At 36.0% G+C, this 15,767-nt stretch overlaps 1 protein-coding gene across 1 annotated transcript in view; it reads right to left on the bottom strand.

The window, feature by feature from the left end:
* Window positions 1–15,767, bottom strand: part of LOC117567319 (homeobox protein aristaless) — a 56,963-nt gene extending 41,196 nt beyond the window's left edge. Inside the window, exons 1-2 of the mRNA XM_034247222.2 lie at window positions 15,503–15,767; window positions 5,457–5,504 (exon numbers count right to left, since the gene is read on the bottom strand). Of these exons, the coding sequence (XP_034103113.2) occupies window positions 5,457–5,504; window positions 15,503–15,740 (286 nt within the window). The 5' untranslated portion in view covers window positions 15,741–15,767. The remainder of the gene's footprint in view (window positions 1–5,456; window positions 5,505–15,502) is intronic.

Genomic DNA, 15,767 nt, shown 5'->3' with positions numbered 1-15,767 from the left:
TGAGAAACAATTTTTATTTTGTATTTATAAGTTAACTGAAACTGAATAAATTTGTTTTCATAACTTTCATAACATTGACTTATAAGAATGGAAATTCTTGCAATTTCAGCAATCTAGAAAATAACTACAATCAGCTCTTATTATTTTGTATTATAAGTTTCCCTTTTCCTGTTCTAAAGATATTATATTAAATATGTTATTATATTTTATTATAATTTTTGCTTTTCTAAAGACAGCAATATTTGATGAATTTGCTTCTATCTTAGCAATATTTGAAGTGCTTTAAAAAACTGCCTCCCAGAACTGTATAAAAGTAATCAACATCTGATGTTCTGCTGACTTGAATTGAATCTAGCAACTACACGAGTGCATATAAATATTTATGTCTGGGTCTTCAAACTTATTTGCAAATTTGCTTAAAGCGAGAATGCAAAAAGGAGTCGACTTCAGTCTGCTATTCGGGCTGGCGGCACCCTTCACTTTGGATACCATCAGCTCGAGACTCGAGTCTCGGGTACTCGGATACTCGGATACTCGGATACTGGGATACTCAGAACTCAGGCAAACGGGTACTCGTGAGTGTGTGTTGGGTGTTGCTCGTAATTTGCGCACTCAATGGAAAATTGTTAATTAGATTCCTTGCTTGCCGTGTGACTTTGTCTTCTGCACCACGTTGTCGTTGTCGTTGTCGGCCATTGTTATGCGCCACTCCACAAAGGGAGTAGTGAAGGGGTGAGTGATCAAGGAAGCGGAGCAAGTGAGTCGGTTTTGAGCCCCCAAAAACCGAAGCGCAGTCAGTTGTGTGTTACCTTTTTTGTGCCCCCTTTTTGTGCCTTTCGACTGAAGCGTTTTAGCCAGAGCTTTGTGTCAGAGTTGGTTAACGTGATTGTTGTCCCTCTCTCTCTCTCTCACGATACTGGTGGCTAGCAATTGTTTGAAACCTGCTTTCCGCTTCACCGACTCAAGCGTTCCCAACGAACTTTAAGTGCAAAGCGTTTTACAACAACAACAAAGTGGGCACAATTTTTGCACTAAACTTTTTGCTCTTTCACTTTTTACAACTCGACCAACTCTCGCTCTCTCTCTTTCTCTCTACCTCTCTCTATGTGTGTGTGTAGTGCAGAGTAGCTCCAGGTTTCGGTTTAGTGAAATCTTGCAACGGTAACGAGTGCAGGAAATAACACGGATGCGAGGCAACTGAACATCCGGACAGCTGTCAGAGCAGTGAAACACAGCAAAAGGAGGCATGTGGAGAGAGTGAGAGGGGGAGATAGAGAGAGGGAGCAAGAGCAATAGAAAGAGATAAACTTAGAAAGCAAGTAAACGATTAGCGCAAAGTTCTCGCGACATAACTAGCCTATTGATTCGTTTAGTTTGCACTTCAAGTGACTAGAATATTGACTGTAATTAAGTAAACTTACTCTATAAAAAGAAGAATTAAATACTTCATTACAATTATAAGTTAATTGCCGAATTACTAAAGTACATAAGTATTGCAACTATGCATTTTTTAAGCAATCAGAATTCCCAAAACTTTCATAGTCGATAGTTTGGCAATAGTTTTTGCGATAGTAATTGCAATTGAATGCGCATCTCAAAAAAGTGAGCAACTACAGTATATTTTATATACTATATTTATGTACATCTATAAGCCTGAAGGTTAAAGTTGCTTTGGTTATATGAGTATATGTTTGAACTATAGAATTAATAATAACAAGTAAGAAAGCTACAGTCGAGTGTACTCGACTGTGAGATACCCGCTACCCATTTTAAATAAAATAAATATATTTTGCGGTATTTTTTCTCAAAATATACCGAATATACTGCAAAAATACTAAAAATACAATATACCAAATTGTCGGCCAAAGCAACTCAGACCCTAGTAAGTTGGCGTTTTTGCCCATATAAAAGTATTTCTTTAATAACTTTGACAAATTCCACAACTATCTGATCGCAACCAAATTTTCAGGAATCATAACTACTATAGTAATTATTGTATATACCAAAATTCGCATCTCTAGCTTTAAAATTGGGCTTGTTATTCGATTTTTTTGATTTGCGGGGGCGGAAGTGGGCGTGGCAAAAATTTGAAACAAACTTGATCTGCGTGCAAACATAACAAATGCTGTCGAAAAGAAATTATAGCTCTATCTCTTATAGTCTCTGAGATCCAGTGTTTCATACGGACAGACGGACATGGTTAGATCGTCTCGGCTGTTGACGCTGATCAAGAATATAGGGTCGGAGATGCATCCTTCTACCTGTTACATACATTTCCTGTCGGCACAATGATATTTATAATACCCTCTACCCTATGGGTAGCGGGTATAAAAATACTTGGATAGTATTAATAATACATCTATCATCAAAGGTCTGCCAGAATTCTATTATTTGTGCATTCTCCCATTTGTTTGTGTAACTCTTTATTATCTCAAACTTATCGTCAGTTACACATTTTTAGCTTTAAATTCTATAAAACTTTTCAAGGCGCAACTTCAAATTCAGACTTTTGGGAATCATTCAAGTGAATAGTATTCATAGCTCAACTCGTATGCATAATATGCATGTGATGCGAATGATTTTTGACTACAGGTTGTAAGTCACGCTGATGTCCTTCGTCCTCCCTCTGTCACAAATGTTAGATACACAAGGTAAAACACATTGAAGGATTCACTCAACTGGTGCGATGCGAAATGCGATTGGTTCCACATGTGTTCGCTGCTCCCTCTGCTGCTGCTGTGTCGTGTGTGTGTGTAAAATGTGGTGTGTGCGAGTGTGTTTGTTTCAATTAAGCGCAAAAATAAGGCATTCGACATGGCCAGCAAATAAAACTTAGACACGCAATCCAGCAAACAAGCAAAAAAAAAACAAAAAAACAAAAAAAAAAGGTTAACAATGACTGCCGACTGCCCGAGGGAAATGCGCGCCGAGGCGTTGAGAGAAATGAGAAAAAATGCCAATTAAAATCTTAGCTGGGGACAAGTGCATCATCAGGCCGAAGACAAGGCAAGAAAGGCGCCAGGACAGTGTGGAAAAGAAATGCAAGTGGCAACAAAAAAAAAAGAAAAAAACATAGAAGAATACTAGACCTCGGCACTTGGCTTAGCTTTGGCCTGGTTGGTGGAATTGCTAGCAACTGAATGCAACACAAACGCAACGCCGAGCAACTCAACTCAAACTCAACACAACCCATCGCATCTCATCTCAAGTTGAGTCGAGTCGAGTCGGCAAGGGAAATTGCCCCACTTGTCGCCTTTGTGTGGAGGCCTTCTCTTGCTATCCGCTCGCAAATGGCACAAAAGTGGCTTCTTTTCATTATTCTTGTTGCTCTGCTTTGCTGCTCTTCATCATCGTCATCATTATCATTTGGCTGTTGGCTGCTCGCTGTTCACTGCTTGTTGCAAGCAGCAGAAAAAATGAAGCAGAAGAATGCAAGCCGTCAAGTGGCTGCTACTAAAATACTTAAGCAGCGCACTCAAGGCCTCCATAAAAACAAGAATAGCCAAGAATGTGCTGCCAAGTGGCCAAGTTCGTGTTGCTCGACCAACTCCTTACAGATTAGAGATTAGAGAGACAACAACAGCAACAACAACAACCACAACAATAACAATAACAAGAACAATGCAGCGGCAAAATGGCAATTAAGTAGGTAGTAAAGCAAAGTGGGCGAAAGCTCAACTCAAGTTGATTAAAGCTTGCTAAATTAATGCTGAGAAGCTCGCAAGTTTAGTTTAAGTTTTATGCAAGTCGAGTGCTCTAAGCAGTAGCAAAATGAAGAGCAACTGAGAGCAAAGGGCGGACAGACAGATCGTTATCAATATAAAACTGTATTAAGCATATTAGATATACATATTTCTATAACTAACAACACCATACTTTAGCTCTGTTGATTTCAAGTTTTATGCACAACTTAAGAAAGCTTTGGATTTTAATTAAAGGTTTTATGCAGAATTTAAGAAACTATTAAGAGGTGTATTCAAATAATTTCATAATAAACAAGTATCAATGCTTCTATTTATGCAACTTGTTCATCATTACATCACAAATTTTATATTTATTTTAAATTTATATTTCGAGTACCACTTTATCAAATAAGTTTGCATTAAGAGATCTATTCGATAATGTATAAAACTTTAAAATGATTAGCATTAATAACTATAAAAATAAAATAATAATTGATTCATATTTAAAACTTTAAAGTGATAATCATTAATAATAATAATAATACTATCATATAATAATAAAAGCATATTTACTTGACGTTTTCTATGTTTCAATAAATTGAATTCGTTAAACGTTTAAGAGAAAACTTTATGAAGGATAACCTTACTAAATAAGTTTTTTAAATTATTGCTATTCTAAGCATTTTCCAAACACAATTTATGAAATTCGTTAACACAAATGAACAGAACTTTTACTAAAAATATTAAGTAAATTAAAAGTACTCATCATTTTTTCTTGCCATTTACATTCATACATTTTTATCAACACAATTCTTCAGTTCGATCGAACTAAAGATTTGCGCAATACTTTATTACTTCCATATGTTGCAAATCCTCCGATAAAATGTTGATCCCGTAATTTGTTTGTTTTAGTGCAAACAATTCAATTTACTTTGACTTTAGGCTGCAACCCCAATTCTGGTTTCCAATTGGATTTTCGAATGCTGTTTGTTGTGCGTTTCTTATTAGACAAGTTTATGTGAGCCTCGCTCGCATTTCTTTATTTTTTGGTTGGTTCTTTTGTGTGCTTTAACCCTTTTCGACACACACACACGCACACATAGACAGGGGAGAGAGAGAGGGAGTGAAGGCTGACAGACAGGACACACATGTCCTCGTGCTCGTGCTCGTCAAGGATGTTGAGTGCGAAGTGAGTGAGTGAGGAGATAGATGTATGTGCGTGTAAATTGCGTATAAAAGCGTATGTTGAAAATATTTATTGCCCGTTGCGAATCCAACAAAATGAAAATGAAAATTTCATTAGTTCATTCGCATTCACATTCACATTCGTATTCGTGTTCGTATTCGTATTCAGAACACTCAACACTCGACACATGTGTGTCGATTTTGCGCTTTTTTGCTTGTTTTAAGCTAAATTGTTTATTTTATTAGCAATTTGGGAAATTTATGTGCTTCGCAAGGACTTTTTACCCCTTTCGGCAACCGATTCGAAATGAAGCGTCGGAATGCCCATTAATTAGCAGAGCGAGAACGTAAAAGAAAGAGAGAGAGAGAGAGAGAGAGAAACAAAGAGCACGTTGCTGCTGCCCTCTGTCGGTCAAAGGATAATTCAGACAGCTTTTGGCTTTTGTGCATTGTGAATAAGTTTTGCGGTCTTTTTGCTTTGCATTCTCCAGCATTTGGACATTGCACGTTGCCTACCTTTAGGCGAGCGCTTTTATTTTCTAACCGCATTGTCCTTGCTGAGAAAGGGAGCACGACACTCTTGCTTACCTGGTAAACATGTTCCGGTGGCCGCGAAGTTTTTTAACTGCGGAAATCCTGCAAGAGAAGAGTGGTGAAAAAAGAAGTTTTATTTAATAGAATAGTACGAATATTTAAATCTAATACAATTAAGGCTTTATCGATAAGTCTAATAAATATGTATGAGAGAAATGCTTTAATCGATAAAATTTATTGAACACACAATCAGCTGAATTATAAATTTCTGCAGTTTGTTATCGATAAATATCGATAACAATATTTTCGATTTATCGATACCAAATTGCAAATGATTTATCCGATATTTCGATTTACCATTTGATAAAACATTTATCGATAATAACACAAATATATGAAGGACCATAAGAAATGCTTTAATCGATCAGCACACAATAAGAAAAATGAGTGTAAAATTATGAAGATTGTTATTGATAAATGATCATTTTCGATAGTAACTGTTTGGTTTTATCGATAACAAATTGCACGAAATGTATCCGGTATATCGATTTACCATTTGATGCTATCACACTCAAACATTTATCGATAACAACAAACTCGTTAATATTAAAACTATTTAAGCGATTTGCCATTTTATATTATTTACTTTATTGATAATACAATAATATTATTAATAATTTATCGATAACCATTTTACGTAACTATCAACATTTATCGATAATGTTATCGTTTGTTTTACTATCAATCCTAACAAAATAGTAAATTGAAGTGTTCACTGTTCACCGATAATTTATCGATTTACAATTCCATTTAACTTCATAATACAATTAAGTGGAACTCCTGAGATCCCCAAACGAAGACACACAAAAACACACACACACACACATGTACGCAAAGCACAGAACTGGGCTCCATAGACGCTTAATTTGAAAGCACATCATTGCTCATCAGAAGCTGTCGCATTTATTAGCCAGATGAAAGCCAAACGGTCCCTCTGATAACTTGACCCTGACCCCCTTCTGTACCTCACTTGTCTCTCTCTCTCTTTCTCTATCTTGCAGACTCATTTCCCCGCCCGGAACACATCCTGCTGCTGATGCTGTCTGCATTATGCAGTCGAGTCGAAGCTGAAGCCAGAAATGCAAATCGAGTGCTTCAAGCGAAACCTTGCGAGTCTTGGTCTTGTAGGGGTCTTTGGGAATGGGAATGACATATCAAAGTAAAATCAAATTTGACAGACAACCGCGCTAATTTCTGCTCGATGTTGCATTGTTTCAAGGCGTTCGCCTGCCTTTGTTGTGCTGTGCCCCATGCCGCAAAATCGGGGTTGCGACTCACCAAAATCGGACAGAGAGAGAGACACAGAGAGCGTGAGGGAGGGAGGGAGGTAGGGAGGGAGGGAGGTAGGGAGGAGGGCGTCGAGGGAATCGGGCTTCAATTGTTGTGCTGACGCATTTCGAATAATACGACAACTATATAGTGTCGAGCACATTGTGAGTGTGTGTGTGTGTGTGTGTGAGCATGAGTGCGAGCTTGAACACTGCGAGAAAATTGCTCAAATTTCAGCTATTTATATACAAATTATCAAATTGATAAAGATGCTAAGAGCAACAGAGTTTGTAGTTAAATTTAACTATGATTTTTTGTTTGTTATCTTTTTTCCTATATTTTCTTGTTTAGTTACATATCACATTTGTTATATATTAACATTTATAATCCAGCAACGCGTTTTATTTAATATGAAAGAAAAAACAAAATCAAAACTTTTAAAGACTTGGCAATTCGATGAAATATAGAAATTGTAATTGTAAAAAATTGATTTGCTATTCAATATTCAGCTCAAAATATTAGAGCATTGAGAACTCTATGGAATATAGAATAAGAAATAGAGACTTGACTTGAGAATTCTATGCCAGAAATTGTAATTGCAAAAATGAGATTTCTTATGAATTGTCTTAATTTATCAATTGAATAATTGAATTGAATAATTAAAAATGTAATAATATAAATATGTTAACATTGTAAAAGTTATAAAAATAATCAAATAAGAAATATCATAAGCCAATTTAGTGGAATAGATTGAAATATTGATGATTATTTCAACATTTTGCTCTTTGATTGTATTAAATTTTACAACACTCATAACTAATGTCTGAGGTTTAATAGTTAGTTCAACATTTTATATTTAATATTGCATACTACAAAATATGTGTAAAACACAATTTTAATGACTAAGCTTAAATAACTTATTCAATATTGTGTTTACTGATTGTATATTTAAGTTTGTTAAATTGTGTGTTGCAAATTTTTAAGTGTTCAGTATTAATATAATATTATATTTTATTCTACAAATTTTTTATTCTATTATTGTTTTTTATAATATATTTTTAACAGACTCAAATTTACTCTCATTTAAATACAATGTTTTTTTAAATTAATTTGAATAATTTTTCGCTGTGCTTCAGATTGCCAACGTAACCCGCTTGCAACGCGGAGGATGTCAACAATCAGCACACATCAAACTTGGGAACCACATTTATTAGCTTTCACTCCCCAAGTCCCTACGCGCCCTCTTCCCTCCCTATTCCCCCCCTTGGCGAGTTTCCCGTTCCCGTTCTGGAGTCTCGACGAACATCGAGCAACGAGCAACGAGCATCGAGTCTGTGGCATGTCAACGCGGCAGCAATCAGCAAAACTGCGGTCGCTGTTTTTTGCTGATTTACCAGGAATTTTTCGTACGTTCGCTCGAGAATTGTGAAATTCGATATTGCATGGCATTATTGTGAGTGTACTCACACTCACACTCATATGCTCAGACTCATGAATGCAAGTGACGAAGTATTTATAAACTGATTAACGCTAAACAATAGCTGATATGGGTCTTGACTCGCTCTCTCTTTCTACACACGCTCATTCTCTCCCTCTCTCTTTCTTTCTTTCTTTCTTTGTGCTCTTCTGGTCCGCTTTGAAGCGGTTTTCTAATCACAGGCGACCACACAACGTGTGCCCCCGAATCTGGCCCCAATAATCAAAGGGGTCGTCGTGAGTGAGATCGCCAAAAAAAAACAAAATAATAATAAATAATAAAATAAAAAAACTAAACAAAAATATTGCGCCGCAGGTCATGCAAAGTAGCCGCTTCAGTGTCCACAAAACAACGAATACTACTCACACACTACTCGCAGACAGCACTCACACTACTCACGAGCGAGACAAGTGAATGGCAGCTAGCGGTAGGTCGCACTTTGAATAGATTTCAATTTACTTCAATGCAGGCAACAACAACAACAACAACACATGAATCACGTTGAATACATTGTTGCATGTGTTTCGAATACATTTGATTTGCCATGGAAGCAATTTGCGCCTCGAATGCAATGAATGCATTGTGAATAACTTAAACTTAGAATACAAATTATTCTTAACTAAAACAAAACGACGATTGCTTAAATACAATGAGTGCAATGTGAATGCACTCCAAATGCAAATAAGCGTTATTAAAATTAAACTTTGATTGTTTGAATATAATGAATACACTCAAAAAGTGTTCATTTAAGTGAATTAGTTATTCACATTAAAAATTAACATTTAAATAATAACATATTTTTATAAATTATAACTAAAGAGTACAACGAATGCACTGTGAATACACTCATAATACAAATAAGAGTTATTAAATGAAACGTTAATTGTTTGAATATAATGAATATACTCAAAAAGTGTTTATTTCAATGAATAACTATGGTTAAACTGAGAAAATAACATGTTTGAGTACAATGAGTGCAATGTGAATGCACTCCAAATGCAAATAAGCGTTATTAAAATTAAATTTTGATTGTTTGAATATAATGAATACACTCAGAAACTATTTATTTCAATGAGTAACTATGATTAAAATTTAAAAAAAAAAACATATTTTATTAATTATAACTAAAGAGTACAACGAATGCACTGTGAATACACTCAAAATACAAAAAAGAATTATTAAATGAAACGTTAATTGTTTGAATATAATGAATATACTCAAAAAGTGTTCATTTCAATGAATAACTATAGTTAAACTGAGAAAATAACATGTTTGAGTACAATGAGTGCAATGTGAATGCACTCCAAATGCAAATAAGTGTTATTAAAATTAAACTTAGATTGTTTGAATATAATGAATATACTCAAAAAGTGTTTACTTCAATGAATAACTATAATTAAAATGAAAAAATAAAACATATTTTTATTAATTATAACTAACGAGTACAACGAATGCACTGTGAATACACTCAAAATACAAATAAGAGTTATTAAATTAAACGTTATTTGTTTGAATATAATGAATATACTCAAAAAGTGTTCATTTCAATGAATAACTATCGTTAAGCAGAGAAAAAAAATCATATTTGAGTACAATGAATGCGTGAATGAGTGAAAATAAAACTATATTTTTGTTAACTGAATCAAAGCACACTCTATTTGAATACAGTGAATGCACTCATAAAGAATTCACTTCAATGATTAACAAATTAAATAATTGTAAACATTCACATAACTATTTACAAGTGCTTGCACCCGTAATAGTTCAAATGAAATGTCATTTATGAGTGTATTCATATGATTCGAAAAAACGCCAATTAATCAAAATAAAGTAGTCAAATTAGTTGCAACAGTGGCAAAAAAACAATTGCGCAAGCTGAGGTAAAGAGTTTTGAGCCCAGTGAATACACTCACACTTATTCAAAAGATTGAATTGAACGAAAAATGTAAATGAAACAGGTCTCTGCAAGCGGTCAAATCGCCAAGTGGCCACTTGAAATGATCAATTGGTAGATGAATGCTTATGATGATGAGTATGAGTATGAATGTGAATAAAATATATGAATAAATACAGGTACATACACTCATATAGTAGGCTGCATAATTAGCAGTCATCAACACAGTGAAAGCAACTAAAAATAAATCAAAGACAGCAAAGTATTCGACATGGACTGCGAATGGATTCAAATGTGATTCAAAATGAGACGAGTTTGAGTTGAGTTGAGTTGAGTTGAGCCGCTGAAGAAGCGAGACAGCTGAAGCGGCCTCAAGTGCCAAATCGTGTTTATTTGCGCTATAAAATTAGCGCAGCACTCACTCGTATCTTTGTATCTTTGTAGCTGTATCTGTATCTGTATCTACTGCTAAGTATCTCTATCTGTATCTATCTGTATTTCTCTGTCTGTATCTGTATCTGTGCGCTGTGCTTTTGGGCACGATTGCCCCGCTGATTGCCATATGACGCGGCATAAAATCTAGCATATGATTATATGCTATATATATGCACACTCACACCCACACCCACACACTCGCACACACACACAAAGTGCTGCTCGCACTATGATTATGATAATTATAATTATTGTGCACTTTTTCCATACATTGATTCAAGTTAATTGCGGCTAATTCCGTTTAATGTCAAACTGACTCAACTTTTCGGCCCTCACACTCATGCACACACACACACACACACACACACACACACACACATCGAGGCACACACAGTCACACAGCAAATTAACCCCTTGAGTGCCACTCAGATTCGTTTGTCAAGTTGCTTTAATTGACTTTTAAATTTGCACAAAAAGCAAAAAACTGAATTGAAATGAAATTTACGAAAAATCAAAGCGAAATATGTTTCGACAGAAGCCAAAGAAGGTGGCGAAAGAGAAGGGGGGATGGGAACTTGTCGAGGTCGCCTTCTAAAGTGCAGCAGCAACAGCAGCAGCAGCAGCAACAACAATTGCACTCGTGTGTTGGCAACGTTGACGCGTCGCCTCGCACAAACTGTTCACACCTCAGACAATGCACACAAGTGGCATGTGGCAAGCTGGCTGGCGAGAGCAGGCGAGGCAGCGGGCGGGCCGCGGCATTGGGGCACTTGACTGGACACGAGCGGGGGTAGGGGGAAGGGGGCAGCGTTTCACTCACACGCCACCACGAAGGGCGATTGTTGAGCTGTTTTTTTTTGTTTTTTTTGTTCCTTTTGATTTTTAAACATTTTTTTTTTTTTTTTTTAATTTACGTCAACGCAAAATCAAAGCAAAGTCAAAGCAAATTGTCTGCTCAGGGTCTGCTGTCTATATGGTAGTAGTAGTTGTTGTTGTTGTTGTTGTTCTGTGGACCGCACACATTGGACACTCAGACAATTAAGAAGATTTCTATCAGCCAGAGGAGACAGGCTGCTTTAGAGGAGCACAAGCAGAAGCGGTGGGGGTAGGGGCAGGGGTAGCGGAAGGGGAGGGGGGAGGCGAAGGGAAGTTAGACAAGAGTCGGAGGCTATTAGCAAACAGTCTCAAATATCAAAGGCGCATTGGCAAGTTGTTGCATGACTTGGCCCGTTATGTTGCGTTGCGTTGCGTTGCGTTTGCCACACTCAGCCAACAACATTGTTGACGTGCAGCAATTAGCAGCAGCAACAGTAATAGCAACAGCAATAGCAACCGCTTTTGGTTGCGAACTCAGTCCATTTCCATCATCATAATCAAGTTGTTTGGCAGCACTTTCAGTCCACACAAACTTGTGGCAAATTTTGTAATTTTCAACTATTATTAAGTGTAATAAGAAGATCGAAGTTTATGATTTGATTAATTTTATTTATAGAGTATATTAATCTTAGCTATACATTAATTGTAACTATCAATTGAATATATTTTTAATATAAGAATATAGAGATTTTTGATTTCATGAATATTTAAAATACCTAAAACTTGACATTATTCTATATTATTTAATTTCACTTTCAGTTCACAAAAAACTTGCTACAAATTTTGTAATTTTCAACTATTATTAAGTGCATTAAAAAGATTGAAGTTTAAGATTTAATTAATTTTAGCAAATTATTTTATTAATAGATCTTTGCTATAAATAAATTGTAATAGCATAAATAGAATATATTCTTAACCATTTTTAGGCATAATAGGAATATCGAGATTTTTGATTTTAAAGAATATTAATTAAAATAGTAAACATAAATAGTACAAAATTATAATCGACTTTAAAGTTGTTTATTATTTAACTATTTATAATTAATAAAAAGCCTAATTTTTACCTTTCGTTTAACACGTAATTTTTTCTTCATAGAAATAAGAGGAGATATATTTTGTATTAATATGATAATGGATAATTATATAATACGAATTTAATAGAATATTTCAATTTAATTGATAAATAACTATAACAGGGATATCAATGTTCTTTATGATATGTATAGATATTTTGCTCAACTTTTTGTGTACTATTGTTTTATTACGAAAGTCGGGTTTCAATCGTTTGAAGACTAATCTTAACTAAAGAATCTAAGACACACAAAAATAAATTCATTAATCATACATTATTATGCAAATATTCTATAATCGCAATTTCGATGTTAAGTTAACTTGTACAAATTTTAAAATTAACAAATAAGACTCAGCTAACATGTTTACTATAAACTGATTTATTGGAGTTAAGCAAAAGTAGTGCAAGTGAATAAATTGATATTATATTTAAATAGACTAGAAAGCTGGTTTAGAGATATATAGTGCTTTTTTTAATAACTAATAAAAAACAACAATTTGACAACTGCAAAAAGTTACTTTACTTTCCGTCAATTTTAATTGACAAAGTTTTTTGTTTTAAGTAAATATAACTAATAAAATAATAAAATGAATAAATTTTGTATAATTATTATAATTTTGTTATTTAATACTGCAAGTTAATGAGCATTTGCAAGTCGATCAGTATTTTTAAATTTTAGGCGCTGCCAAAACAAAAGCTGATTAAATGCTTTGAAGGAATGTCGAAATGGTTAATTGAAGCAAGGCGTAATTTGCCAGAAGACACAACAACAAAGGCAAAGCAAAAGCAGAGAAGGAAGAAGAAGAAGAGGGACAAACGAATATTGCCCGCAGATGGCGCTTTAAAGTTAAAAATGCCGCACACATGAAAGTTCTCGCTATCAGCTTGCAATAACAATTTGCTAGGCAAGTGCTTGTGTGTGTGTGTGTGTGGGTGTCAGAGTAAAAGAGAGCGCCTGGATGTGTGTGTGTGTGTGTGTGTATGCAAACACATCAAAACGAATGTCACAACAAAGCGAGCCAGCGCCAAAGTGAAAATTGTCAATTAAATGTGAAAAAAAATGCTTGCATATTAAGCGAGTGTTCGAGGGTGTGTGTGTGCACTATATAATATATATACATGTATATACATATACACAATATACTCGCTATAAATGGCCTGTGTTATGTGCTAGCAATTTTCCGAATCGGTTTTTTCTTTCACCGTTAGCATTGTGTAAAAGATCAAAGGCACTTAATGGCCCCATATAGTAAAGTGACCGCGATGAGGAAGCGAGATGGAGAGTAAAAGAGGAAGACAGAGATAGCACGAGAGAGAGAGAGAGAGAGGCGCCACTCATAGAGTTGAGCTGGGTGGCTTCGGCGACAACAGGAAATCCGTTTGGGGGCTTTTGGCCCCAAACTTGACGCGACTTTAATTGACGAAAGCGGCAAATGGGAAAAATCAACAAAAGTGTAAAAAATCAGCGAGACAAACAACAACAGCGTAAACATACATACATATGTACATACACACGTACTTACATGAGGGCAAAAAAGAAGGTAAAGCAGAACGCCAACAATATGCAAAATTAAATAAGATGACGCGTAGAAATTGCGAGCGAATGAACGAACGAAAAAAAACACAATGTTCTTTCTCACATTTATTAAACAAATTACGCGGTCGCGATAAATAAATAAATAATAAAAATACAATACACTTTTAGTTAAACTCCGTTGGCAGTAGAATTAATTCTTGCAATCTTGCAATGTGCACACGCGAAAAAGAGAAAACGCACTATGCAAAAACTAGCAAAATATCGCATGACATTCCTAACTCTACAAAAGCTGGAGAGAGCGAGAGAGTACAAAACCGGAGAGCAAGAGTGCGTGAGTTAGCAATGCAGCGGGTGCAGAAGAAGTGGAGAGAGGGCGACTGCAAGTGAATGGGAATGTTAAGCTGTAAATTTGGCACAGTGAGAAATACAGTAACAAAGCAAAACAGCGCCAATAACAACAACAGCAGCTACAACGACAAGTGATGACGATGACATTTTAACGCTAATTAAAATAATAATAACAATAACAACAGCATCAGCCGCAGCCCAACAATAACAGTTGGCACTTCAAGCAGCCAGATTATCTGTCTCCCACACACTCACACACACACACACGCATACGGTTAGGCAGCTGTATTTGTGTGGGAGAGTCAATCGTTGTGCGAGCTTTAGCTGCTGCTGTTGTTGTTGTTGTTTTTGTGATATTGCCACTTGCTCAAGTCGAGCTTGTGCTCTCGTTCTCTCTTTACAGTTGTTTGCTGCTAGCGTTCGCTGCTCTCTTCATGCCGTCGCTTGTCGCTGATCCGCGCAGACAAAGTCGCGCTCAACAGTGGAGCAAAATCACGACAATTGATTGAATTACACAATTATCGTAGCGCAAAAAAAAAAACTAAAACGAAAATTAATGCAAATTAATTGCAGCCAATTGACGTTAAAATAAACTTTAAATAAAACACAATTAATTTGCACAATAAAATACGAAAATTGTAAAGTACACAATTAGCCATTATTATTTGTATTGTATTTTAAAAATAATAAACACACAACAAAAATTGTGTTTAATTTAATTTCTGTCTGTTAATTGATTGCAATGGCAATACCACGGTGGCATCTGTTTTACACACACACACACACACATACATACATGCATATCACATTGAATTTGTGTGTTGAGCAATTGCCGTTGCAATTAGCAGCTCAACTTGAGTGGAGGTGTAGTGAAGTGGCGCAAAAGCTAAAGTCGACTTCGAGTCGAAGTCTGTTTTGCATTCGTTTGTGTGTGTGTGTGTGTGCGTGTCGATGGCGTGTTTTTATGCTAACTAAGCGGCACTCTTTCGCTCGCTCTCTCTCTCTCTGCCGCTCTCTTCTATGCAGGTGACAAAACCAGTTGCCCATTGCTAATTGCGTTGTTACTAGTTCAACTGAGTGGGTGCTGAAAAAAAGGGAGTGTGTGTGTGTGTTCTGTTCTGTTCTAGCTTACCCTGAGCATGCAGCAGTGGATGATGCGATGGCATTGCAGGCGGCGGCGGCTGCGAATGTGGATGCGGATGTCCAGCGTGTGCATGATGCGGATGATGATGTGGATGGTGATGATGATGTTGTGTATGATGCTGATGATGATGATGATGCGCTGCAGCAGCGGCCAATTGATGTGGCATAAAAGCAGCCGCCACCGCGGCATGTGCATTAAAATACGCCATTCGCGACGCAGCGGCCATGGTCAGTTGTTGTTGTTGTTGTTGCTG

This window comes from Drosophila albomicans, chromosome X (assembly GCF_009650485.2).
Source record: "Drosophila albomicans strain 15112-1751.03 chromosome X, ASM965048v2, whole genome shotgun sequence".
Lineage (NCBI taxonomy): Eukaryota > Metazoa > Arthropoda > Insecta > Diptera > Drosophilidae > Drosophila > Drosophila albomicans.
Note: the sequence above shows the minus strand (reverse complement) of the source record. Positions and strands in the feature narration are given on the sequence as shown.